This window comes from Megascapheus bottae, chromosome X (assembly GCF_031878675.1).
Source record: "Megascapheus bottae isolate mThoBot1 chromosome X, mThoBot2.hap1, whole genome shotgun sequence".
NCBI classification, from domain to species: Eukaryota; Metazoa; Chordata; class Mammalia; order Rodentia; family Geomyidae; genus Megascapheus; species Megascapheus bottae.
In genome coordinates this window covers 80,823,529-80,848,393 of record NC_143547.1, presented here as the reverse complement: position 1 = coordinate 80,848,393, position 24,865 = coordinate 80,823,529, and the positions used below count along the sequence as shown (strand labels likewise).

General features: G+C 40.1%; 1 protein-coding gene across 2 annotated transcripts in view; it reads left to right on the top strand.

The window, feature by feature from the left end:
- The window catches only part of LOC150041443 (double-strand-break repair protein rad21-like protein 1), a 55,502-nt gene that overhangs the window by 8,174 nt on the left and 22,463 nt on the right, over positions 1-24,865 (top strand). For both annotated transcript variants that reach the window (XM_090325993.1, XM_090325994.1), the window contains exons 2-3: positions 38-188; positions 4,040-4,174. In XM_090325993.1, coding sequence (XP_090182119.1) covers positions 4,120-4,174 — 55 coding nt within the window. In that variant the 5' untranslated portion in view covers positions 38-188; positions 4,040-4,119. The remainder of the gene's footprint in view (positions 1-37; positions 189-4,039; positions 4,175-24,865) is intronic.

The window sequence follows — 24,865 nt, the reverse complement described above, 5'->3', positions numbered from 1 at the left end:
ATGGATACTAATCCAACAGGAATGTTATTCTTATCAGAAAAAGAAGACACGCTAGCAGCTTCATGAACACAGAACAGAGACCATGTGAGGACACAGGGGAAGGTAGCAGTCCAGAAGCTCAGCAAACAGCTTTACAAGCAAGCAATCTATGATGTCATCTTGATCTTGGATTTACAGGCTCCAAAACGGTGAGAAAATTTCTGTTGCCAAAACAGTTTAATCTGTCATCTTTTATTAGGGGAATCTTAGGTAGTTAATAAAAACCAGAACCACAGTTAGTTGTTAAAAAGTGTGTTTTTAAGATATATTAGAACATTTATTAAATTTGGAGTCCATTATCAAAATTTATATTAAGTGAAGAACTTTTCTGTATATCAAGCTTTTTCTTTTTTGTGGTGAATGCTTTCCTCATCTATTAAGTTCTTTTTTTAATCTTATTTTATTTTATTTTTTTTGTGTGTGTGGGTCATGGGGCTTGAATTTGGCCTGGGTACTGTCCCTAAGAGCTTCAGCTCAAGGCATCCACCCTACACTTGAGCCAAGCCCTACTTCCCATTTTCTCTAGAGGTTAATTGGAGATAAGGGTCTCAGGTCCTTTTGTGCCTGGGCTGGCTTTGAACTTTGATCCTCAGGTCTCAGCCTCCTGAGTAGCTAGGATTACAGGTGTGAGCCACCACACTGGGCTCTCATCTATTAAGTCCTAAAAACCAGAACATATGCAAGAATTAAAATCTGATGCCAATTTTAGCTATTTCTCCTTAAATTTCAATTCATGTGGTGCTTATTTTTTATTAATAGAAGAGTTCGGTGTTGAAAATAATATTTTGAATTTTTCTTAACCCATTTAGTAGATTGCATACCTATAATATTACAAAGGAGGTGTTTTTCGGTTTTGTTTTGTTTTGGGTTTGCATTTGGGGTTTGTTTTTTCCTAGTATTTCAGGATTGGACAGTGTCTTTTTACTTTTCTGCTCAAGGCAAGTCTGGTTCTCTATCATTTGAGCCACAGCTCCACTTTCAGCTTTTTGGTGGTTAATAGGAGGTAAGAGTCCCATGGACTTTTCTTCCTGGATTGGCCTCAAACTGGGATCCTCAGATTTCAAGCATCTTAGATAGATAGGATTACAAATGTGAACCACTGGTACCCAGCTACAAAGTTTTGTTTGGTTGTTTTTTTAATGGGTATAACAGTATGGCTTTGCTTAGTGTTCTATATTCAGTATACCAAAATCTCTTTCTGCTTATTTCTGCTTTTTTCGGGGGGGGGGGTAGTTTTGGAGTTTGAACTCTAGGCCTTGTAGTTACTAAGAAGTTGTGTTACTGCTTGAGACATCCTACTGGTTTCCTCTTGCATTATTTTCTTTTTTTAACATTCTTTTTTAATTATAATTAATAGAAGGGTTACAGGCATTATTTTCAATGTAAGGTCTTGCATTATGTCTGAGATTAGTTGTTATTTGGACTGTGGTCTTCTTTTTTTATATTTTTTGTTGTAATTAATAGAAGGGTTACATTATATTCGCCAGATAGAAGGTGCATTACTTCACATACATTGATACCCTTTCTCATGTCTTGGACCCCATTTCCCTCACCCCCACCCCCACCCCTAATTCTTTTTTTTTTGCCAGTCCTGGGCTTGAGCTCAGGGCCTGAGCACTGTCCTTGGACTTTCTCAAGGCTAGAGCTCTACCACTTGAGCCTCAGCACCACTTCCAGCTTTTTTCTATGTATGTGGTACCGAGGAATCAAATCTGGGTCTTGGTGCATGCTAGGCAAGTACTCTACCACTAGGCCAAACTCCCAGCCCCTGGACTGTGGTCTTCTCATTTGTGCATCCCTTTGTTTCTGGGATGACATATGTGTGCCCCCACGCTCTGCCCTTGATCAAGATGGAATTTTGTAAACCTTTATGGCCAGGTTAGCCGCAAACTGTGTTCCCCCAATCACTGCCTCTCAAATGGCTAGGATTATAGGATTGAACCTCCATACCTAGCTTTTTAAAAACTATCTTTTGTCCTCTGTGTTATTTATCGTTTTCTTCTTCTGCTCCAATTTCTGTGTCTACATTAAATTGAATGGAGATAAATGGGCTTGACAGATAAACCTGTATTTTGTGATAGTGGTTAAGTATTAGTATCTGAATATTTTTGTTTATATGTGGAAAATTCACAAAGAATTTGAACTCATACAATTAGAATTACAGGTAACCTTAAAATAATTTTTATTGTTTTCAATTATTATATTTTTTGTCAGTCATGGGGCTTGAACTCTGGGCCTGGGCGCTCTCCCTGAGCTCATCAGCTCAAGGCTACTTCCCCCCCCTTAACCCACAGCACCACTTCAGTTTTCTGGTGGTTCATTGGAGATAAGAGTCTCATAGTCTTTAGTGCCCAGGATGACTTTAAACGGAGATCCTCAGATCTCAGCCTTCTGAGTAGCTAGGATTACAGGCCAGATCCATTGTGCCCGGCTGTTTTCAATTATTTTTATTCAATTTATAATTATCTCAGATTTGAGCTTCTGCAGAAAAAATATTTAATTTGAAAATCCTCTTTCTAAGCTACCATAGATTTTTATTAATATCAATTTAAAAAATCTCTACAATCAAACAAAATCTCTTGGACTGAAATTTGTTAGGATTTTCCCACTTTGGGGAGACAGAAAAATTGTTGCTCTAATCTATGTCCTTTGTGATCTTAACTGAAAATTGAAAAGTAATTTTTTTGTCCTCCTTATTTCCAGTTTCCTTAAGCTTTCCTTATGACTTCTATTTCTCTCTTTCTTTTTTTCCCAGTCCTGGGGCTTAACTTCAGGATCTGGGAACTCTCCTTGAGCTTTCTCCAAGCTAGCACTCTACCACTTGAGCCATGGCACCACTTCCAGCTTTTTCTGTGTACGTGATACCCAGGAATCATACCCAGGGCTTCGTGCATGTGAGGCAAGCACTCTACCACTAAGCAACACTCCCATTCCATGATTTCTACTTCTGTAGTTTTGCTTTGTTCTTCTGAAAAAGGAAACATTTCTATTTTTCATATATTTTATTGTAATTAATGGAAGGGTTACATTATATTCACCAGATAGAAGGTGCATTACTTCACAAACATTGATACCCTTTCTCATGTCTTGGTCCCCATTTCCCTCCCCCCACCCTCACCCCTCATCTTCTTTTCTCCCCTTCCCTATCCTATTCCACATAACCAAATAAGCATATATACAATATATCAGATAACAAGGTAAAATACTGTAACAATATGAGATAACCAAGGAACAGCAAAAAACATGAGAGATAGCATAGTACATCAAGGACAACAATCACTCATTATGTGGCTTTTGTTTCTATATCCTGGAGGTCCTTTCATTTAGCGTCATACTATATGGCCTATGTGTCTAGGTTTTGCTCTATTGTAAATCTCTGCTTGGAGAGCCCAAGGTTTCTACCGATTATGACAAATGAGGGAAACCATTGAGCCTAAGTTCAAAAGGAAACATTTCATACTGCCTTGTTTGAATAGCACTTGGTAAATTCTAAAGCATTACGTAAATGTAAATTATTTTACTCTTATGAAGATGGTTACTTTCTAAGCTATACTCTTACAAAAGTATGCAGTCCTTGCTTTGATTGGTTCTTGGAAATCAATTCTGCTAATGAAAAATTTTAATATTCTATGGTCTATGTTTTATCAATTTTCTGATTCTTACAACCATTTTCTTAAAATTTAGCTGTCGTGAATATACTTCAGTAGAACATAAAGAACCAAACAAAGCTATTATTTCAGAAGGCATTTTAAAGATACCAGTAATTTGACTACCAACAAGTAGGCTATCACCAGACACAGCCCTTTGACTTTAGACCCAAATCATAAAGCAAAATAAATCTCTTTTTAACTTTGAAAAAGCTATAAACTTTCTTATTGAAGACTTAAACATATCCAGTTGAATATTGATTTAACGTTTCTTCAAGTAGTAAATAAATTCAATAAAGTCAGTGTTCCAAAGTATTTCTTTAGAAGTTAACTTTTATTTGTGTTCATTACAGAACAAAAGAAAGAGGTCATCTAGTAATTCAAAAGGAATATCCAAGCAAAGGAGAAAAAATAAACTCAACTAAAAGAAAACATGAGAAATATTCTGAAGCGTGATAATGACTCTGATTCTGAAACAGACTCTGATGGTAAGAAAGCCAACATCATTCTGTGAGCCTTGCTTCACAATTATGTCATACACATGTATAATGGTAGAATAATGAAACCCACTAAAATTGTTTAAAAGAGGAGGAATTGAGAATAAGAATAATGCAGGGTGACTTTGATCAAAGTATAACCATTTGTGGAAATAACCACAATTAAATCCCAGTGCTAATAAAAAAAGAAACTAGAGGGGCTGGGAGTTTGGCATAGTGGTAGAGTGCTTGCCTAGCATGCATAAAGACCTGGTTTGATTCCTCGGTGGCACATACATGGAAAAAGCTGAAAGTGGTGCTGTGGCTCAAGTGGTAGAATGCTAGCCTTTAGAAAAGCCCACGGACAGTGCTCAGTCCCTGAGTTCAAGCACCACAACTGGCAAAAAAAAAAGAAATTATATTCACTTCTTAAAATTTATTTGAGAAGATTTTCTTAAAAAGAATACTAACAAAATTCTGACTGTTCACTGACTTTTGCCAGGTACCCCATTAAGTGCTTTATGTTTGTTATTTGTAGTTTGTGTACACAATAATAACATAAGGAAATGAAGATACAGAGCAGGTGATAAGACCACACCCAGGATCACAGTAGGACTTCAAAGTTAAGCAAACTGATTCCAGAAACAGTTATGAATCTTGGATACAAGACATGTGGCACCAACCAATTCCGGGGGTTGGGTTGTAACATGTGTGGTGCCAGAGCAACCCATACGGGCACATCTGCCTCTGGAAGTCTCTTTTGTGTAACTCACATGCCCAGAAGGCATGTCTGTAAAAAGAAGGCATCTCTTTAAAAAGAATCACACTATAAATTACTCTCTTCAGGCTGGCTGCCAATTATGCATGGCACTCCATCTGGGGTGGTTCATCACAAAAAGCTGCCTTTTTTCCCCCCTTTAAAAATGAATATATATTAATGATACCAAATAAGAGCTATCAGGTCTTTTTTTTCAAGATTTTTTTTATTAGCACACAGTTGCACAAAGGAGATTTCACCGTCATGTTTCCATACATGAATACAGCCTACTCTACCAACTTCACTCCTTCTATCACGCTCCCTTAACCTTCCCGGCATTTCCTGAAACAATTTCAACAAGTTATATTGTTCTACTTTCATCTTCTTTTCCTTCTTTCTCCCTTACTACTTTCCTCTTCCTCTTCGTTTCATTCTTTCTCTCTTTTTTCTTTTTTCTTTTTTTGCCAGTCCTGGGCTTGAGCTCAGAGCCTGAGCACTGTCCTTGGACTTTCTCAAGGCTAGAGCTCTACCACTTGAGCCTCAGCACCACTTCCGGCTTTTTCTATATATGTGGTACTGAGGAATCGAACCCGGGCCTTTGTGCATGCTAGGCAAGCACTCTACCACTAGGCCAAACTCCTGGCCCCTTCTTTTTTCTTTCTATCTCTGTTTCTTTTTTTGTTTTTTGTTTTTGTTGTTGTTGTTTGTTTTGTGGGTCATGGGGCTTGAACTCGGCCTGGGCATTGTCCCTGAGCTCTTCAGCTCAAGGCTACTGCCCTACCCTTGAGTCAAACCCTTCTTACCATTTTCTTCAGGTTAATTGGAGTTAAAAGGCTCAGATCCTTTTGTGCCCTGGCTGGCTTTGAACCTTGATCCTCAGCTCTCAGCCTCCTGAGTAGCTAGGATTACAGGCGTGAGCCATCTCGCCCAGCTTCTTTCTTTCTTTAACATTTCCTCATTTCCCTCTCTCTCTCCCTCCCTCCCTCCCTCCCTCTCTCTCTCTCTCCCTCTCCCTCTCCCTCTCCCTCTCCCTCTCCCTCTCTCCCTCTCTCTCTTCCCCCCTCCTCCCCCAGGGCTTTGTGCATGCTTTACAAGCACTCTACCACTAGGCCCACTTGCTTGCTTGTGCTCTGTCAATACTCCCTCCCCCCTCTCTTTCTCTCTTTCCTAATACCGGGCTTGATTTCAAAGGGCCTTGTACTCTTGCTCACCTTTCTTCCTTATGCCTGGTGCTCTGCAATTTGAGACATACCTCCAGCCCAGCATTTTGCCGATTAGTTGGAGGTGGAGTTTCCAACACTTTTGTTCCCTGGTTGGCTCTGAACTGGTCTCAGCCTTCTCAGTATCTCAATATATTCTATTTCATTTTTTTTTGTCAGTTGTGGGAGTTGAACTCAAGGCCTAGGCGATGCCCTTGAGAGTCATTGTACTCAAGGGTGCTGCTCTACTACTTGAGCCACAGCACCACTTCTGCTTTTTGAGGGGTTAATTTGGAGATAAGAGTTTCATGGTGAGTTTTCTTCCTGGGGTGGCTTTGAACCACGATCCTCAGATCTCAGCCTCCTGAGTAGCCAGTATTACAGGTGTGAGCCCATGGTGCCTGCCTGACTTCATTGTCCTATTTGTATATATGCATGTAGAATACTTCTACCATCTTGACCCTCTTCATTGGGCCTCATTTTTTATTAGCATATATTGGTTGTATAAGGAGTGTTTCATTGGGACATTTTCACACAGTGTATCTTGACCACCCTCTTCCCTAATTCTTATTACTCTATCCCATTCCCCTTCTAAAATCAATTCCAACAGATTTTGGTTTTTCTTTTCAAACATACAATAAACTAACTGAACTCTGTTCATTCTTATCATCCTTTTCATTAGCCCTCTTCTCCCACTGGTGCCTGCTTGCTACATTTAAACCCGTTTTACTTTCCTTTAATTCATTCATTCATTCAATTTATGTGCATGTATTAATTTTACCATGGGTTTTGATATATTTCAGATGTACATATATTCTGGTTTGTTCAGATTAACCCACTTGATGGCTTTCACTTCCTTTATTCCTCACCCCAATCCTCCAGTGTCCAACAACTTGCATTTATTTCATTATTTTTGGTTAGTTGTGGGACTTGAACTCAGGGCCTTGGTGCTGTCCTTGAGCTCTACCACTTTGACCCACAGTGCCACTTCCAGTTTTCTAGTGGGTCACTGGAGGTAAGAGTCTTTTGTGCCTGGGCTGGCTTTGAACCAAGATCCTCAGATCTCAGCCTCCTGAGTAGCTATATTACAGGTGTGAGCTACCATACCCTGCTCACTAAGATTTCTTATACCATCATTATACATAGTTTCATGATATTTTGAAATTATTTACCCTCCATTTTGCCCTTTTCTCATTCTCTTTCTACTCATCTTTCTATATAATCTAATAGAATCATGATTGAAGTATATATGTATATATATTTATAGATATTGATACATATATATGTACATATAGAAGTCTAGATTCCTCATATAAATGAAAACAAATTATTTGGCTTTTTGAACTTGGCTTATCTGCTTACCAAAATATCCTCCCTCCAATTCCATCTATTTTGCTGCAAATAGCATGATTTCATTTTCTTTATGTCTCTGTAATGTCTCATATTATTATATATGCCATGACATATATAATTTTTGGGATATATGATATATATATCGTATTATATATAATATCTTATTATTATTTTATCCAATATTTTCTGTTGTGGGGTACCTGGGCTGATTCTACACTTTAGCTATTAGAAGCATTGTTGCAAAGATCATAAATATAAATGTATCTTTGTTGATTTCTAGTCTATCAGATATAGTAGCATCATATAGTAGGGGTATTTTTAGTTTAGTTTTTTTCTTTTTTGAGGAATCTCCATACTTATTTCCATAGTGGCTAAACAAGTTTACATTTGTGCCAGTAGCATAAACTTTGTATTGCTGGGCTGGCATTGAACCTTGGTCTTCAGATTTCAGCCTCCTGAGTAGGTAGGTTTACAGGCGTGAGCCATCTTGCCTGGCTAAAATAGATATTTTTGAGGCCACTCTGAATAGAACTGTTTTCCTGATATCTTTTGAGAGCCATAATGCATTCAGTCTCAGGCAGAAGAAGGAAATATTTTTTTTTGCCAGTCCTGGGGCTTGAACTCAGGACCTGAATACTGTCCTTGGGCATTCTCAAGGCTAGAGCTCTACCACTTGAGCCATAGCACCATTTCTGTCTTTTTCTATGTATATGGTACCAAGGAATCAAACCCAGGTCTTCATGCACGCTAGACAAGCACTCTACCACTAGATCAAACTCTGGACCCCAGGGCAAATTTTTTTTAAGTTTTTTTTTTTTTTTAAAGGCAGTGGCTATGTTATGCACTGACTCAAGTGGTACAACACTTGTCTAGCACGCATGAAATCTTTAGTTCAAACATATGTTTGAAAACAAAGAAGTTGTAAAAGAGAAAAGGAAGGAAGGAAATTGTAGTTGATTCCTTTGGCTCACTATCATCTGTCAGGAAATTAACCCAACAGGTGCCTGCAGGCACTTCCAGACAGGAGAAGCTCTCTGGCGCCCTCTGCTGTAGAGTTAGCTTTATGATCCCTCTGTCAATGCCCCTTTGTCATAGACTTTCCTTACCCATTCTACAAATATGTGTTTCTTGTCACTTGTTCGGTGACATAGTTCTGTGAGATGATGTGACACTTGATGTGAAGTAGAGCTTAATGGAGCACTGTCATGACGTGTGTGTGCAGCCTGATAGATAATGGAAAGACTAGAGTAGCTATGTTTGAAGGGGAATCTGTGGAATGCTGCAGGTAATGTGTTGTTTGGAAAGAGGATGTGTAGCCTGTGGGGTGGAGAGGGGCTATTGCAGCTTGTGGTTTGCTTTATCACAAGATCATATCTCCCCAATGTGAACATGGTCCTGGAAAAATTTATGCCAGCTAAGTCGACCGCCCTATGCTCTGCTCAGGGGAATGATAGAAAGTCCATTGCAGTTTCTCAATCACCTATTAATGCACCTCATTGCAATACACCAAGAATGATTACCTCAGAGAAGAAGCAGTGTATTTTTGTTATCCTTTGTAACTCAGGCAGTCTTTCAACAACCTGTAAGTATGAAAAAATATTCTCTACCAAATGTAAATATCTTACACATTCCCATCCACCATCCCAAGGATCAATATTCCTGTTCTATACTCCACATGGTCTTCTCTTTTCCATCTTTCTCTTAGATAAGTCTAGATGATGGATTCACCTAAGAACTGTAATTCTGCAATAGTAACTATTATGTCTGCATGCTGTGTTATAGCAACTCAATCACTACAGTACTCAGATAATAGAATCAGCCTCACAGAGTTCATTTATTTACTCACTTATTCAATATATGCCAACTGAACAATTACTCTAGTTGAACCCTGGGCTAGATGCTGGGAATGCATCAGTGAATATCACACATTGCTTTCCTTACTCTCATGAAGTTTTCCACTCAGCTGGGGAGTAGAAATAAATAAACCAATAAATACAAAGATGGAAGTGTATTAATTTAAGGGACATAGTACAACTAGAAAGAATACAATGACACTGGGCGTGGTGGCTCATGCCTGTAACTGTAGCTACTCAAGCGGCTGAGATCTGAGGGTTGTGGTTCAAAGCCAGCCCGAGCACAAAAGTCTGTGAGGCTCTTATCTCCAATTAACCACTAGAAAACCAGAAGTGGCGATGTGGCTCAAGGGGTAGGGTGGTAGCTTTGAGCTGAAGAGCTCAGGGACAATGCTCAGGCCAGAGTTCCAGTCCCACCAACAACAAAAGAGAGAGAGACAGAGACAAAGACAGAGACAGAGACAGACAGAGAGAGAATACAATGAATTCTAATTTTGAGTGTAGACAACTTAGTTACTACTGGGAAAAGTAAAAGTAGTAAGAAGTAAACTAGGATCATATCATATTTTGAAAGAAAGGCAGATATGACATGCTAACATAATACCTGTGGGGGCAGAGGAAGAAGATGCCTGGAATAGGGTTTTTTTGTGGGTCGTGGGGCTTAAACTCTGCCTGGGCGCTGTTTCTGAGCTCTTCAGCCTAAGGCTACAGCCCTATCCCAGGGCCTGGGCACTGTCCCTAAGCTCTTCAGCTCAAGGCTATCACCCTACCCTTGAGCCAAGCCCCACTTCCCATTTTCTAAAGGTTAATTGGAGATAAGAGTCTCAGGTACTTTTGTGTCCAGGCTGGCTTTGAACCTTGATCCTCAGATCTCAGCCTCCTAATTAGCTAGGATTATAACCATGAGCCACCGCACCTGGCTTAGTTTCTTAGTCTGTTCAGACTGCTGTGACTAAATACCAAAGACTGTGTGGCATAATACAATTGAGTGGCTTGAAGTCCAGGATAAAAGTGGTTAGCATGGTTAGTTGCTCCTGAGGTTTCTCTTCCTGGCTTACAGATGGCTGCCTTCTCCCTTTCTGTTCATATGGTCTTTGAAATTTTAACATAGTCCCATGATTTGACACAAATATAGTGCTTTTATTGTCATTTACCAATGATAAACTTCAGGACAATAGGACCCTGAAATAAAATGAACATTTGGTACATCTGAGGCATGATAGTATAATGTTTGAATAGTAATTGAGATGATCCTAATAGACAGAATAATGGTCCATTATTCCATATAGTCATCTGAAACCTGAACTAAACTGGGGCTTAGCACGTCAACATGAAGCTCATCCATTAGCAGAGACAAGGGAAAAAGTGTACGGTCATTGTGGGGTGGACTTGATCACCACATCCCTGAGTGGCAGAAACATTAAGGCCAACTTCCTTTCTCCATTTTTTGCCAGTCCTGGGCTTGAGCTCAGGGCCCGAGCACTGTCCTTGGACTTTCTCAAGGCTAGAGCTCTACCACTTGTGCCTCAGCACCACTTCTGGCTTTTTTCTATGTATGTGGTACCTAGGAATCAAACCTGGGTCTTTGTGCATGCTAGGCAAGCACTCTACCACTAGGCCAAACTCCTGGCCCCCTTTCTCCTTTTTAAGGTTCCTAGATCGTTGTTACATTTTTATGGCATCAGAGACAGGGATGAGGAAAGAAACGCAGAAGATCTGGGACTGTTGAGTTATAGAAAAATTACAGATCTTTTGTGAGAGCTGGGCAGGTCCAGGACTTTTTGTTCTGTGATGTCTGAGTTCCCAGTTTCAGAGCTTTCAGTCTATGACTGGCTTGCTCTGTTTCTATAGGCCCGTAGTGAGGCAGAGACACGTGGAGACGAGTGTGTGATGGAGAAAAGTTGTTTGACTCGTGATACCCAGGAAGCAGAGAGAGAAAGAGGAAGGGAGGAAGAGAGCGAGCGAGCAAGCGAGTGAGAGGGGGGGAGAAAGAGAGAGAGAGAAACAGACAGACAAGAAGGGACTTCAGTGCATACCCATTGTTGCCTACTTTATTCAACAAGGATCCAGATCTTGATAGCCTATTTAGTAGCTAAAGGTCAAGTTTTCATGTTCTATGTGCAGTTGGAGAAGAATGTATGTTCTTCAGCTATTACCTGGAAAGTTCTGTAAATGTCTATTAAGTCTGTTTGGTAGCTCAGGAATTTTTACTTGACTGTCTGCCTGGATGACCTGTCCACTGCTGAAAGTAGAGACAGGGAAGTCTCCTGCTATTACTGTGTTACCATTTCTCCCTTTAGAGCTATTATATATTTAGGTGTTCCATATTATATGCATATAATTTTGGCTTACATTTTCTTATAGTAGTGACCCCTTTGTCATTATATAAAGTGATTTTCATATTTTTTACAGTATGAGTTATAATTTATTTTTTCTCGTATGAAAATGATGACTCCTATTTTGGTTTCTATTTGCATGGATTATTTTTTCTTCTCTTCATTTCCAATCTATGCATGTCATAGGTCATGTGGATCTCATCTAGTCAGGATATAGTTGAAATTTTGCTTTTAATCTATTTCATCGTTTTATATCTTTTAGTAAGATAATTCAATCTTTTTCTTGCCAGTCCTGGGCCTTGAACTCAGGGCCTGAGCAATGAATGTTCTGGGGCTTTCTCAAGGCTTGAGCTCTACCACTTGAGCCACAGCACCACTTCTTGCTTCTCTATGTATGTGGCAACAAGGAAATCAAACCCGGATCTTTGTGCAAGCTAGTCAAGTACTCTAACACTAGAACAAACTCCTGGCCCCAATAATTTAATCTTTTTATAATCAAGATAATAATAAGTAAGGACTCATTCTTGCCATTTTGCTACTTATTTTCTAATGTAGGTCATTTATTTTTCCTTCCTCTTTTACTATTTCCCCTTGTGGCTAAGTAACTTTCTCTGATGTTATGTCATTCCGGTTCTTTAGTGTATCTGCAATATGTTTTCGTTTTGGGATTGCCACAAAGCTTATAAATCATATCTTTTTGGATATTTTAATGTGTTTTATCCAGAAATTTTCATATATACATATATACATATATTTATGTCCTGTTATCACATGCACCCCTCATTATTTTCTCTTGTCTTTACTTGGCTTCTGTTGAGGTGAAGCCTTGTGGACTTTTCTGCCTGGGATATCATGAAACCACGATCCTTCTGATCTCAGCATTCCATGTAGCTGAAAGGAAAGGTGACTGCCACTGTGGCCAACTCTTAGTTAAAGAGGAGTCTTGTGAAATTTTCTGGATGGTGTGACCTTGAACCGTAATGTTCTCAATCTCAGCATCCCAAGTAACAAATAGTATAGGCAGCTCATCATTTTAATTTTGAAATGACAATGCCTACCTCTTGAAATTGCATTTCTATTAAAAAGCTCTCCCTCTCTCCCTCTCTCCCTCCCTCCCTCTCTCCCTCTCTCCCTCCCTCCCTCCCTCCCTCCCTCTCTCTCTCTCTCTCTCTCTCTCTCTCTCTCTCTCTCTGCGTGTGTGCGTGTGTGTGTGTGTGTGTGTGTGTGTGTGTGTGTGTGTGTGTGTGTGTGTGTGTGTGTGTATCTATTCATGCCTGTCCTGGGGTGCCTGTTCTGGGGCTTGAAATCTGAGCACTGTCCCTGAGCTGTTTTTTCTTGCTCAAGACTAGTGCTTTACCACTTGGGCCACAGCTCCTCTTCCAGCTCTTTTCAGCAGTTAATTGCAGACAAGAATCTGATGGACGTTTTGCCCAGTCTGGTTTCAAACCATGATCCTCAGCATTTAGTCTCCAAGTAGCTAGGATTCCATGCATGCATCACTGGACGTGGCTTCTATTATAATCTTTGAAATATTTCTGTCTTTTAAGCCTTTATATTAAGGATTTGATTGATATCTAGCCCTGAGATGCCTATAATCATGGTTCAGTGCACCAGTACCCCAGGTGTAATACATTCATAAGATGGGGTTATGGTATAGAGAAATAGTCTCCTAGAGCAATCTGGCTTCCTTAAGCTCAGCCATAAGAGCAGTTTTTTCCTTTTACTGTATCCCCATCTAGCAGACAGAATTTTGAGAAGAAAATAAAACTAGGTATTGGTCTCAGATGGGTTCATGTTGTTCTATGTTTCCTAATAAGATGGTCCAAACTATTGCAATATTTATCAAGCCAGGGATACACAGGCATAGATGGGTGCATATAAATACCACATCAGTACAAATATTACATTCATAGGTGTAGCCATACTAAGGTGCCACCAAATATGGAACTGTATGTTTTCTATCTTGATAGCTAAGATTGTGTGGCACCATAGTGACTTGTATACCTGTGTATAAAAGACTCAAAGAATGGAATTTTCTTTGACTTCCCCACTAAACTCTTACATTAACATAAGGCTTCTGGAACCCTGTAAGGGATATTTTGTAGTTACCCACTTTTGTTTATATTTGAAATCCATGTGGTTCAAGTAAAAGTCACATAGGCTCTCGAGTTAATCTCCAAATTCACCAGGAGAGGCAGAGAACCATCATCATCCAATCTTAGCTGGACTACTTATCAAGTTCCTCGTGGCCTTGTTACTGTTTTATGGAAACTCAGCCACAAAAAACTGAGAGGCCACCCCATAAAAGGCCAAATTATGAGTCGTTCTTGGAGAGCCGGAGGACTGCTGGTGGATTCTTTTCTCAAAGACCAGCAGCTCCAAATGCAGCTAGCACAAACATTGTAGAGGCCCAAACCACATAAGATGTGAGGAACAAACCCAACAAAAATGTTATACATGAGCAAAGCAAACTAGATGAGGACATTTAAACCCAATAGAAAAGCAAACCATCTAGGGAAACAATCAGGGAAGATCAAAGAAGCATAGACTCAGTCCCTTTACTTCAATACATGGTCCCGAGTCTCTTCTTGGAGAGCTCACTAACCTGTTGGTTTTTTTTTTTTTTTTTTTTTTGCCGGTCCTGGGCTTGAGCTCAGGGCCTGAGCACTGTCCTTGGACTTTCTCAAGGCTAGAGCTCTACCACTTGAGCCTCAGCACCACTCCCGGCTTTTTTCTATGTATGTGGTACCGAGGAATGGAATCTGGGTCTTTGTGCATGCTAGGGAAGCACTCTACCACTGGGCCAAACTCCCGGGCCATCACTAACCTGTTTTTAAGTTGTAACTTTTATCAGTTAGATCCAGAAATCTGTCAAGAAGATCCTTATCCAGATTATCCATAAGAGGGCGCCCAGCTACCACTTATACGCTTCTTTGGTTACATTTGTTGTTTTTCATTAGCCTGTTTACTATGCCTGGAAATTTCAGTTAAGATCCCAATTTTATCACAGAATGACAGGCCTGATCTCATGAAAAGGTATAATGACTTTCAATAATTAGCAGAAGGAGCACAAGCAAACCTATAGACTAACAATCATATCATTATGATATGAGAACAGAGGGGGCTGTGGGACCTCTTTAGATTCTTTTAGCATAGTCTGAACATGTTTTACAGTACACCTTTAAAAGAAAGCATCAAGCACATAAGGGAGTCCCTAGTCTCAACACTTAGTGGGAACCAAGTAAAAGCATATATAAGCCTGGGTTTGAATTTTGACTACATTCTTAACTCACAAACATGTGGGATATAAAATTATTGATTATGTAGAGATTCTGTAGAGTAAAATTCTGATTATGTACAGTAAAATCTGGTTACAAAAAGTTGACAGGATTAGGATGTAGGAAGAGATGGAAAAAGGTTAATATATGGGTACTTAGTTACAATTAGATAGCAAAAAGATTTTGTGTGCTACTGTATACTAGAGGACAATAGATAATGCTAATGTACTATATATTTTCAAAAGCTAGAAGAAAGGATTTTGAATGATTTTTACCACAAATAAATGATAGAGGAGATAGATATATTTACCCAATTTAAACTGTACACAATGCACGTATTTAGCAAACATGCTTTATGAAACATTTTTGAAAACATGAAAAGCTGTTAAAAAATCTAAGAGGGGCCTGGAGTTTGGCCTAGTGGTAAGAGTGCTTGCTTAGCATGCACAAAGATCTGGGTTCGATTCCTCGGTACCACATATAGAAAAAAGCCAGAAATGGTGCTGTGGCTCAAGTGGTAGAGCTCTAGCCTTGAGAAAGCCCAATGACATTGCTCAGGCCCTGAGTTCAAGGCCCAGGACTGACAAAAATTTGAATAAACTTAAATTTGGTTCAATTTAAAAAAATCTAAGAATGGGAGCTGGGAGTTTGGCCTAGTGGTAGAGTGGCTTGTCTAGCGTGCATGAAGACCTGGGTTTGATTCTTGGTACCACATATATAGAAAAAGCCAAAGTGGTGCTGTGGCTCAAGTGGCAGAGCTTTAGCCTTGAGAAAGCCTAAGGAGTGCTCAGGCCCTGAGTTCAAGCCCCAGGACTAACAAAAAACATCTCACAATGTATTCATGTGCTAGTAAACATAAATTTATTTTATAAGTTGAGGGAAGAAACTGAAAGAGGGTAGATGTCAAAGCAAATGGGAGAAAGTGTTTATAAGATATTACAGGTAGGGTTCTTTGTACTTTTTTTCTGTTGGTCATGGGGCTTGAACGCTGGGCTTCGGTGCTGTCCCTGAGCTCTTCAGCTCAAGGCTACCACCCTACCCTTGAGCCAAGCCCCACTTCCCATTTTCTAGAGGTTAATTAGAGATAAGTGTCTCAGGTCCTTTTGTGCCTAGGGTAGCTTTGAACCTTGATCCTCAGATCTCAGCCTCCTGAGTAGCTAGGATTACAGGCATGAGCCACCGTTCTGGGCTCTTTGTATTCTTATTAGTTTTGAAATATTTGTAATTTATATAGCTGAGCTTGCTTGGCTCATGCATGTAATTCCAGCTACTTCGGAAGCAGAGATTGTGAGCACAGTTTTAGACCAGACTTGACAAAAGTTAGTGAGACTCATCTCAATCAAGAAGTGATGTGTGTCTTTCATCCTAGCTCTGTGGGAAATGTAAATAAGAAGATTTTAGCCCACTTGAAAGAAATGTGGGGCCTTATTTGAAAAATAACTACAAAGAAAAAGGGCTGGGGATGTGGCTCAAGTTGACAGCATGCATGTCTAGCAAGGGTCCCTGAGTTCAAATCCAGTAATATATACATATATATGTGTGTGTGTGTGTGTTTGTGTGTGTGTATGCATCTAATATCAAAATTGAGATGGAATGAAAAATATAAACATATATACTGAAGTTATATACAAAGAGCTAAAAAAGTTTCAGTTCTTACATTTAAAGGACCTCATGTCCATCTACTTAGGAGGCTGAGATCTGAGGAGTGTGGCTTGAAGCCAGTCTGGGCAGCTTTCACGGAGTTTCTTTACAAATGTATGACAAAATCTATTTACTCTTTTTTTCTTCTTTTATTTTCATAGGTAGTTTCTTAGTTTGAGTCATGTTCTATGTTTATCAACATAATTGTATGTGTGTACGAATATTTATCTTTTAGGTCTAGCTTATATATAGGAGTTAAAGTGAAATTTTGGCTTTGACTATGGCTTGTCTTGCTCCATAGTATGAAGTTCTCCAATTACATCCATTTTCCTGCAAATAACATGATTTCATTTTTAATGGTTGGGTAATATTTCATAGCACGTGTGTATGTGAATATACACATATTTCTAGTAATAGTATTGTAAGGTCATAAGGAAGATCTACAAAATTTTTAAAATTTTCTTTGCCACTCCTGGGCTTGAGCTCAGGGCCTGAGCACTGTCCTTGGACTTTCTCAAGGCTAGATCTCTACCACTTGAGCCTCAGCACCACTTCCGGCTTTTTTCTATGTATGTGGTAACAAGGAATCAAACCCAGGTCTTCATGCATGCTAGGCTACCACTAGGCCAAACTCCCGGCCCCTACATTTAGTCTCTTGAAGATCCTCCATACTGATTGCCATAGTAGTTGTACTAGTTTCCATTACCACCAACAGTGTTTGACAGTTCCTTTTTCCTCACATTTTCAATCTAGTATTTGCAGTTTGTTTGTTTTGGTGGATACCATTCTGACTGGAGTGATATGGAATCAGTCAGGTTTTGATTTTCAATTCCTTTATGGCTAAAGATGTTGAACATTTCTTCATGTATTTATTACCCATTTTATTTGCCAGTCCTGGGCTTGCGCTCAGGGCATGAATACTGTCCTTGGATTTTCTCAAGGCTAGAGCTCTACCACTTGAGCCTCAGCACCACTTCTGGCTTTTTTTCTAGTATGTGGAACCAAGGAATCAAACCCGGGTCTTCGTGCATGCTAGGCAGGCACTCTACCACTAGGCCAAACTCCCAGCCCCTATTACCCATTTTTTATCTCTTCTTGTGAAAACTGTCAGTTTAGTTTACTTGCCCATTAATTGATTGATTTAATTGTTCTCTTGCTGTTTAATTTTTTATTTTTTTCTCGCATTCCTTGTCCGTTTTCCTTTCTTCTTTATCTTTCTTCGGTAAACTTTCATTTCTTTTCCCTGCTGGCAACCTATTCTTCATCCTTCCCTTACCTTAGAACTCTTATTATTTTCTAGTTACAGTTAAGCACTCACATTACCACTCCCATCACAACTGTTCACTGTACCTATACCAAATACCATTCACATACCCTAAACCCAGATGTATCTAAATCATAGCAAAAGATCACAGAATATATAAACATGCAATACATGTCACCCTAAAAAACCAACAATGACACAGTGAAGGACTTCAGTGAGTGAAGAAGAAAGGCTAAAGAAAATACTCATTCAAGCAATGTGGATCCTCTCCTAAGTGTATTTTCCTTTGTTCTCAGTGTGCATGTGATTAGAGTGCTATTTAATTAATCATGTCCAAGTGTAATTATTTGTCTTTTACTATTGATTGGATTAATGTGTAGATTTATAGATATATTCTAGTTATTACGTATGACCACATAAAATGCTTCACAAAAAGAACTCCAAGAAATGGAAATGAGGTTTTTGTTTTTCTTTCTTGTGTCTCCTTCTGTTTATCCCATTTCAATGTTTCCTTTCTTTAATAGCTTCTCAGTGTTTTTCATTTTTAATGTCTTCTTCTTGTTGTATCCCCATAGTTCATAGGCTGGATCTTTTGATGGAATCTGAGTGGTCATGTAATTTCCCTCATTATCTTCTAAATGTTTTTTTCTGTTGGTCATGGGGCTTAAACTCTGGGCCTGGGTGCTGTTCCTGAGCTCTTCAGCTCAAGGCTACCACCCTACCCCTTGAAGCACAGCCCCGACTTCCGGTTTTCTAGTGGTTCATTGAAGATAAGAGTCTCATGTTCTTTAGTGTCTGGGCTGGCTTTGAACCGTGATCCTCACATTTCAGCCTCCTGAGTAGCTAGGATTACAGGTGTGAGCCACCGCGTCCAGCTAAGTGCTTTTTTTTTTCTTTTACAGATGTATTTGTTTGTTGGTTGGTTGGTTTACTACCTGTGTTTTACCTTCAACCTTCCAGAGCTCTTCTTTATTTCCAGGATTTCAGTGTGATGGCTTTTCAGTTTCCAAATCCTTATTGAATTTGTTTCTCATATCCTTTATTGCCACAATCAATTCATTTAGATGTTTTCATTCTGTAGCGGTTTATTTGACTTCTCTTGCTTTTTAAAATTCTCTTGAAACTCTTCCAGTTCATTAAACATCTTTTACTTCATTAATATTGTTTTGTTGAGGTTATTGTTTGGACTTTCTTCTTTTTCATCCTCACTTAAGTCCTTAATTGTGTCATTACCGGTTTTTTATATTGTCACCTTGATTTTTCATGAATTTCATGATATTTCACTGGAATTGTGCATCGGTATCCAAGATTTGTATATTTTTTTTATTTTCCAATATACTTTCAGTTGGTAGTTTCTTGGTGTTTCATTAAGATGCAGTGATGGTTGGGCAGTGGTGTATGGATTAGATGGGTAAGGTTTTAGTTGACAGTTGATTTTAGTGCCCAAAACACTTTGTGTGGGACTCTTTGTCTTTCAAGATGGGAAGCCACTATTACTATTCCAATCCTTTTACATGAATATCGGATCAAAAGTGTATGTTTATGTTCTAGGAGGACCTTCCTTAATCATGGTGGCAGTGGGAAGGAGACAGAGGGATGAGTATTGTTGAAACAATTCCAGATGTTTCGGGATATAAAATGGGAAGGGATGAGAGTTAAGCTTTATGGGAGAAGCTAATGGGAAAGCTGAGTGAGGGAAGAAGAAAAAAATTAGTTGAAGTTGTATTGGGTTAGGATAAATTTTAGAGGTAAAGTTAGAAGAGATAAGTAGGTATATACATGTACATAAGTAAAGAGTAGACAGGAAAAATGATTACGGAGAATAAAAGAGATAAAGGAAAAATGTTCAGGTGGGGAGTTTGGCCTGTTGTAGAGTGCCTGCCTAGCATGCACAAAGACCCAGGTTTGATTCCTCGGTAGCACATACACAGAAAAAGCTGGAAGTGGTGCTGTGGCTCAAGTGGTAGAGCTCTAGCCTTGAAAAAGCCCAAGGACAGTGCTCAGGCCCTGAGTTCAAGGCCCAGGACTGGCAAAAAATTATTTTATTGTCAGGTTATGCAACAGGTTACAGTTACATTTGTAAGGTAGTGAGTACATTACTTCTTGAACATTGTTACCCTTTTCCATGTTTTTCTCCCACTTCCCCTCCCCCACTCCCTCCCAAAGTGTAAAGTTCATTTTCAATATATTGCACTGACATGTTTCGTATTTCTAATAATGCCACTATGACTATTCTTCTGTTCATGTTGAAACTGGAGTTTTAAACTCAAGGCCCAATTTCCAAGAGTTATACATATCAGGTTCTTCTACTCACCTCCATATGATAAATAAAGAGACTTGGTGAGAGCAGAGAAACAAGCTTTATTAAGTCACAGGAAAGCTATAGGAAGACTTCCCTTCTTTAGCTAACTTTGAGTTGCAAATATATGTGTGAATTGACAGGAACTGGGGACAGGGAGCAGAATATATTCCTGACTAACATGTCTCAGTCATAGTTTGGACTATTATCTATTCTTGTTTTGGGAAGAGTTCTGGAGATGTTATACCTTCATTGTTTGAGAAGTGTATTCTGAGCTTTAGAGTGTTTTTTTTCCCTTTGGCTGCAAGATGTTAAGAAGCCATGCACCTACCTGACTAGTATTTTGCCTTTTGTCACAGATTTTTTTTTTGCAATCTAACATTTTTTTATTGTGATTAATAAAAGGGTTACATGATATTTGCCAGATAGTAGGTTGTCACAGATTCTTATGGGTAAATCTTGTACATCCTGGAGCCCTAGGTGATTAAAAAGTGACCGCAGGAGAGAATGGCTCACATCCAACAACACAATGCAAAATTAAGGCTGGGTACCCAGACTTTATCATATTTTTAATTATTACATGATCCCAAATATGTAATTAGTGCTTTTCATCAAAGGGATTTTTTTAAGTTCCTCTTAGAATGTCTCACCAGGTACAAGTATAAGATTCTCTAGAATACATATCTGAGAGTTGGATTGGAGTGGTGTGAATGCTCAAGTTTATGAGAACAAGTGCACTGTGTGTGTTTTAATGGGAGCTCTCCCTAGAAAACATGTTTATTGTAATGTACTACTACATGTATATTCACACACACGTCATATATATGTTGATATTCATAGTTAAGTAGTTTCTTCATAATTCTAGGTGCCATGAAGGTGTCCAATATGGAGCCCAGTGAGTAAAGGGAAAAGTATGGCAAAGGGACACTTTCAAACCTGTGTACAACTCCCGGCCCTTCACTTGAGTGGTTGCTATGATATCCCATGTGGTGGGAAAAGGGAGCTAAATTGTAGTTCAAATCCTGTCTCTGTCATTCCCCACTATGTGACCTTGAATAGGCTTTCCTTCTCTGGACCATGTCCTTACCACATAAGTGGGACAACCAATAACTCCTTTTCTCTGAGGCTGTTTAAGAAACAGGCAAGGACTCTTATGAAAATGTCAGACAAGGAATCTGGGCCTTATGAGGATATTGTTGCAATTCCAGGTATTTATTTTGAAGCTTAAACAAACAAATCAGTTGTGTTGTTCCCCCACCCCTTTTTTGATGTTGTTGGTTGTGGGTGTTAAACTGTGCAACTTGGTGATATTCTTCAGCTCTTTGTGCTCAAGCTTTAGTGGTCTACCACTCTGAGCCATAGCTCCACTTCCAGTTTTTGAGTGGTTAATTGGAGACATGAGTGTTGTGGGGACTTTTGTGCCTGGGCTGGCTTTGAGCCATGATCTACACATCTCAGCCTATTGTGTAGCTAGGGTTACAGGTGAGCCCTGTTACCCAGCAATGTTTTCAATCGTCATGCTCTGGAATGATTTTTCTCAGATTGTGGGAATTGGCTTTGGCTATTGTATGTTGGGCTGGAAACTTTTTTTGGTACGCAAAGGGCAAGTTAATGTGAATGACTCGTTTAATAATTATAACAATATCTAATATTTATGCAGACTCGATTGTATGCTGCTTATATAAATCATAGTATTGGGGCTGGGAGTTTGGCCTAGTGGTAGAGTGCTTGCCTAGCATGCACAAACAGACAGGTTCAATTCTTCAGTACCACATTAAATAGAAAAAAGCTGGAAGTGGTGCTGAGGCGCAAGTGGTAGAGCTCTAGCCTTGAGAAAGTCCAAGGACAGTGCTCAGGCCCTGAGCTCAAGCCCAGGAGTGGCAAAAAAAAGAATCGTAGTATTTTTCTTACAATATCGTGTGAAGCAGATTCTTTTATTATGGTTTTTATTTTACTAATGAGAAAATGTATGCGTAAATGGATTCAGTGATTTCCGCAGAGACCTTTAAGCTCGTATATTGAAGCTACTGTATTACATGTAGAAGGCTATTTGGAGATGGAGAAGGGAACATTTTTTTTGCCAGTCCTGGGGCTTGACATCAGAGCCTGACTACTGTCCTTGGACTTTCCTCAAGGCTAGTGGTCTACCTCTTGATCCACACCACCACTACCTGCTTTTCTATATATGTGGTATCAAGGAATCGAACCCGGGTCTTCGTGCATGCTAGGCAAGCATTCTACCAGTAGACCAAACTCTTAGTCCTAAAAGGGAGCATCTTTTATGGGTAGAGTATAGCACTAGGGCTTTGTTCCTGATTTGTCCATGTACAGGTATGAGAATGTGTTTCCAGAACTTAAGCACGACACTTGACACTGTGAAAAGGAAGGACTCAGTGGCCTTAACTAATTCCTAGTCAGTCCCCGCCCAGAACTGCGCTGCCCACCCCCTTCAACGTAGCCGCATTCCTACCAGTCCAGTCCTGCCCGCTCCCACCCCTTTCTTCCGAATCCACTCCCTAAGCCCCACCCCCAGCACCCACAAGGAGGACCTCAGGTCATTTCACTCCGCCTCTCTTGCGCCATACGTCTCCTGCCTTGCATCTCTTGCCGTGGGTCTTGTGCCACGTGCTTCGAGCTATGCGTCTCGTGCCATGCGTCTCGTGCCGTGCGTCTCGTGCCGTGCGTCTCGTGCCGTGCGTCTCGTGCCGTGCGTCTCGTGCCACGCCCCTGACGTGTCTCATGTGTAGTCAAGAGCCCAACGGTCAAACTAGGTCAGTTGTACCTCAACGCTACTCGGACAGGACCCTTTCCAGACCCTGCTGAAAGTAGATCACAGCATACTGGGTTGGGGTGGGTTACAGGGCGATTGGTGGGTTTTGTGGCGGGCTGAGTGGCGGCTGTCGTGGATCTTCAGGGGTAACGGAGGGACTGAGATGGCTTTGGTAATGGGAACTTTGCTACCCATGCTTCCCCTCACTCTGTTGTGGACCTAGCTCAAGGAAGACATGGAGGCACCAGCTAGATGAGCTGTCAGGTACCTGGTGGACAGGATTAGATGGGCATTTCAGCATCTACTCTACCTGTCCTCAGTTTCCCTCTCTGTGTAGATGAGGATGGTAGGAACCCTGAGCATTTCTCCCCAACTCCACTTCCGTTCCCTTCCTCCCCCTCTAATATACGCTTCAGAGCATGTGGTGCCCACCAGGCTTCTTAATGATCATTTAGAAATTGAGTCTTATAGAATTTCCTACCAGGACTAGCATGGAACTGCAGTCTTCCAACTCTCATGGTCCTAAGTAGCCAGAAATGTAGACACGAGCAGCCTATACCTGGCTTCTAGGAATAGTTTCCCCCACCCCCATCCCGAGTTATGATTCTCTTTAAATTTAATTTAATTTTTATCTTTAAGTAGATGTAAAGCAATTGCCACTCAACAAAGTAGTATATGAATTCTTTTTAACTTGGAACAACTTCACCCATTTCATTATTTCTCCATTCCTCCCAACCACACCCCTTCCCTCAATTGTCTTAATTCTGTAAAATGTGCATTGAATTTTAGCATTGTATTTCTCCCTTTCTCTCTTTGTCTAACTCCTCCCCTCAAAGATAATTAGAATTTAAGATATCAAAACAGTACAAACAAAGATCTCTAGCTATCTCCTGGGAAAACGTGGTTTCCTGGGTTGTGGAATCTTTTTTTCTTTTTTTTTTTTTTTGGACAGATGAGGATTTTTATTGAACTACACAGAAGGGTACCAAACCTTCCTGAAGGATCGGACATTGTGCAAGGGGATAGATTTGGTGTTGGGCTAATATGAGTCTTAACAACAAAGCGGGGGTGGGGGACCTGGGAGGGGAAGGAAAAAAAAAAACACTCTATGGTTTCTTGGCCCAGAATGGGATGCTGCACCTGTACTAAGGGAACTTTCTTGGATGGCAGAATATTTAGTTGTCAATTTAACGATTTCATTCTTGAAAGGAAATTGGACATTGATCAAAGTTTGCCTGCTTTTAATTATGTTGGAAGGCTGCTATGTATTAGGTACTGTGCTTACCTTTATATTTAATAATTTAATCTTCTTAATGAGGACAAATCTATAAACTCTGTGAAGTGTGGCTATTAGAAATTTGTGTATTGGTCAATTTTATATATATATTGCCAGTCCTGGGGCTTGAACTCAGGCTCTGACCACTATCCTTGGGCTTTCTAGAGGCTAGAGCTCTACCACTTGAGCCATAGTACCACTTCTGGCCTTTTTCTATGTACATAGTACTGAGAAATCAAACCTAGCTATTTGAGCATGCTAGGCAAGCACTCTTGCCACTAGGCCAAACTCCCAGCCCCCCACAAAATGATTTTTTTTGTGGGTTTTGGGTCTTGAACTTGGCCTGGGCGCTGTCCCTGAGCTCTTCAGCTCAAGGCTTCCATTCTACCCATGAGCCAAGCCCTACGTCCCCTTCCAGGCTGGCTTTGAACCTTGATCCTCAGATCTCAGCCTCCTGAGTAGTTAGGATTACAGGCATGAGCCACCATGCCCCGTTTCCACAAAATTATTTTTTTTGCCAGTCCTGGGCTTGAGCTCATGCCTGAGTACTGTTCTTGGACTTTCTCAAGGGTAAAGCTCTACCACTTGAGCCTCAACACCACTTCTGACTTTTTTCTATGTATGTGGTACTGAAGAATCGAACCTGGGTCTTTGTGCATGCTAGGCAAGCACTCTAC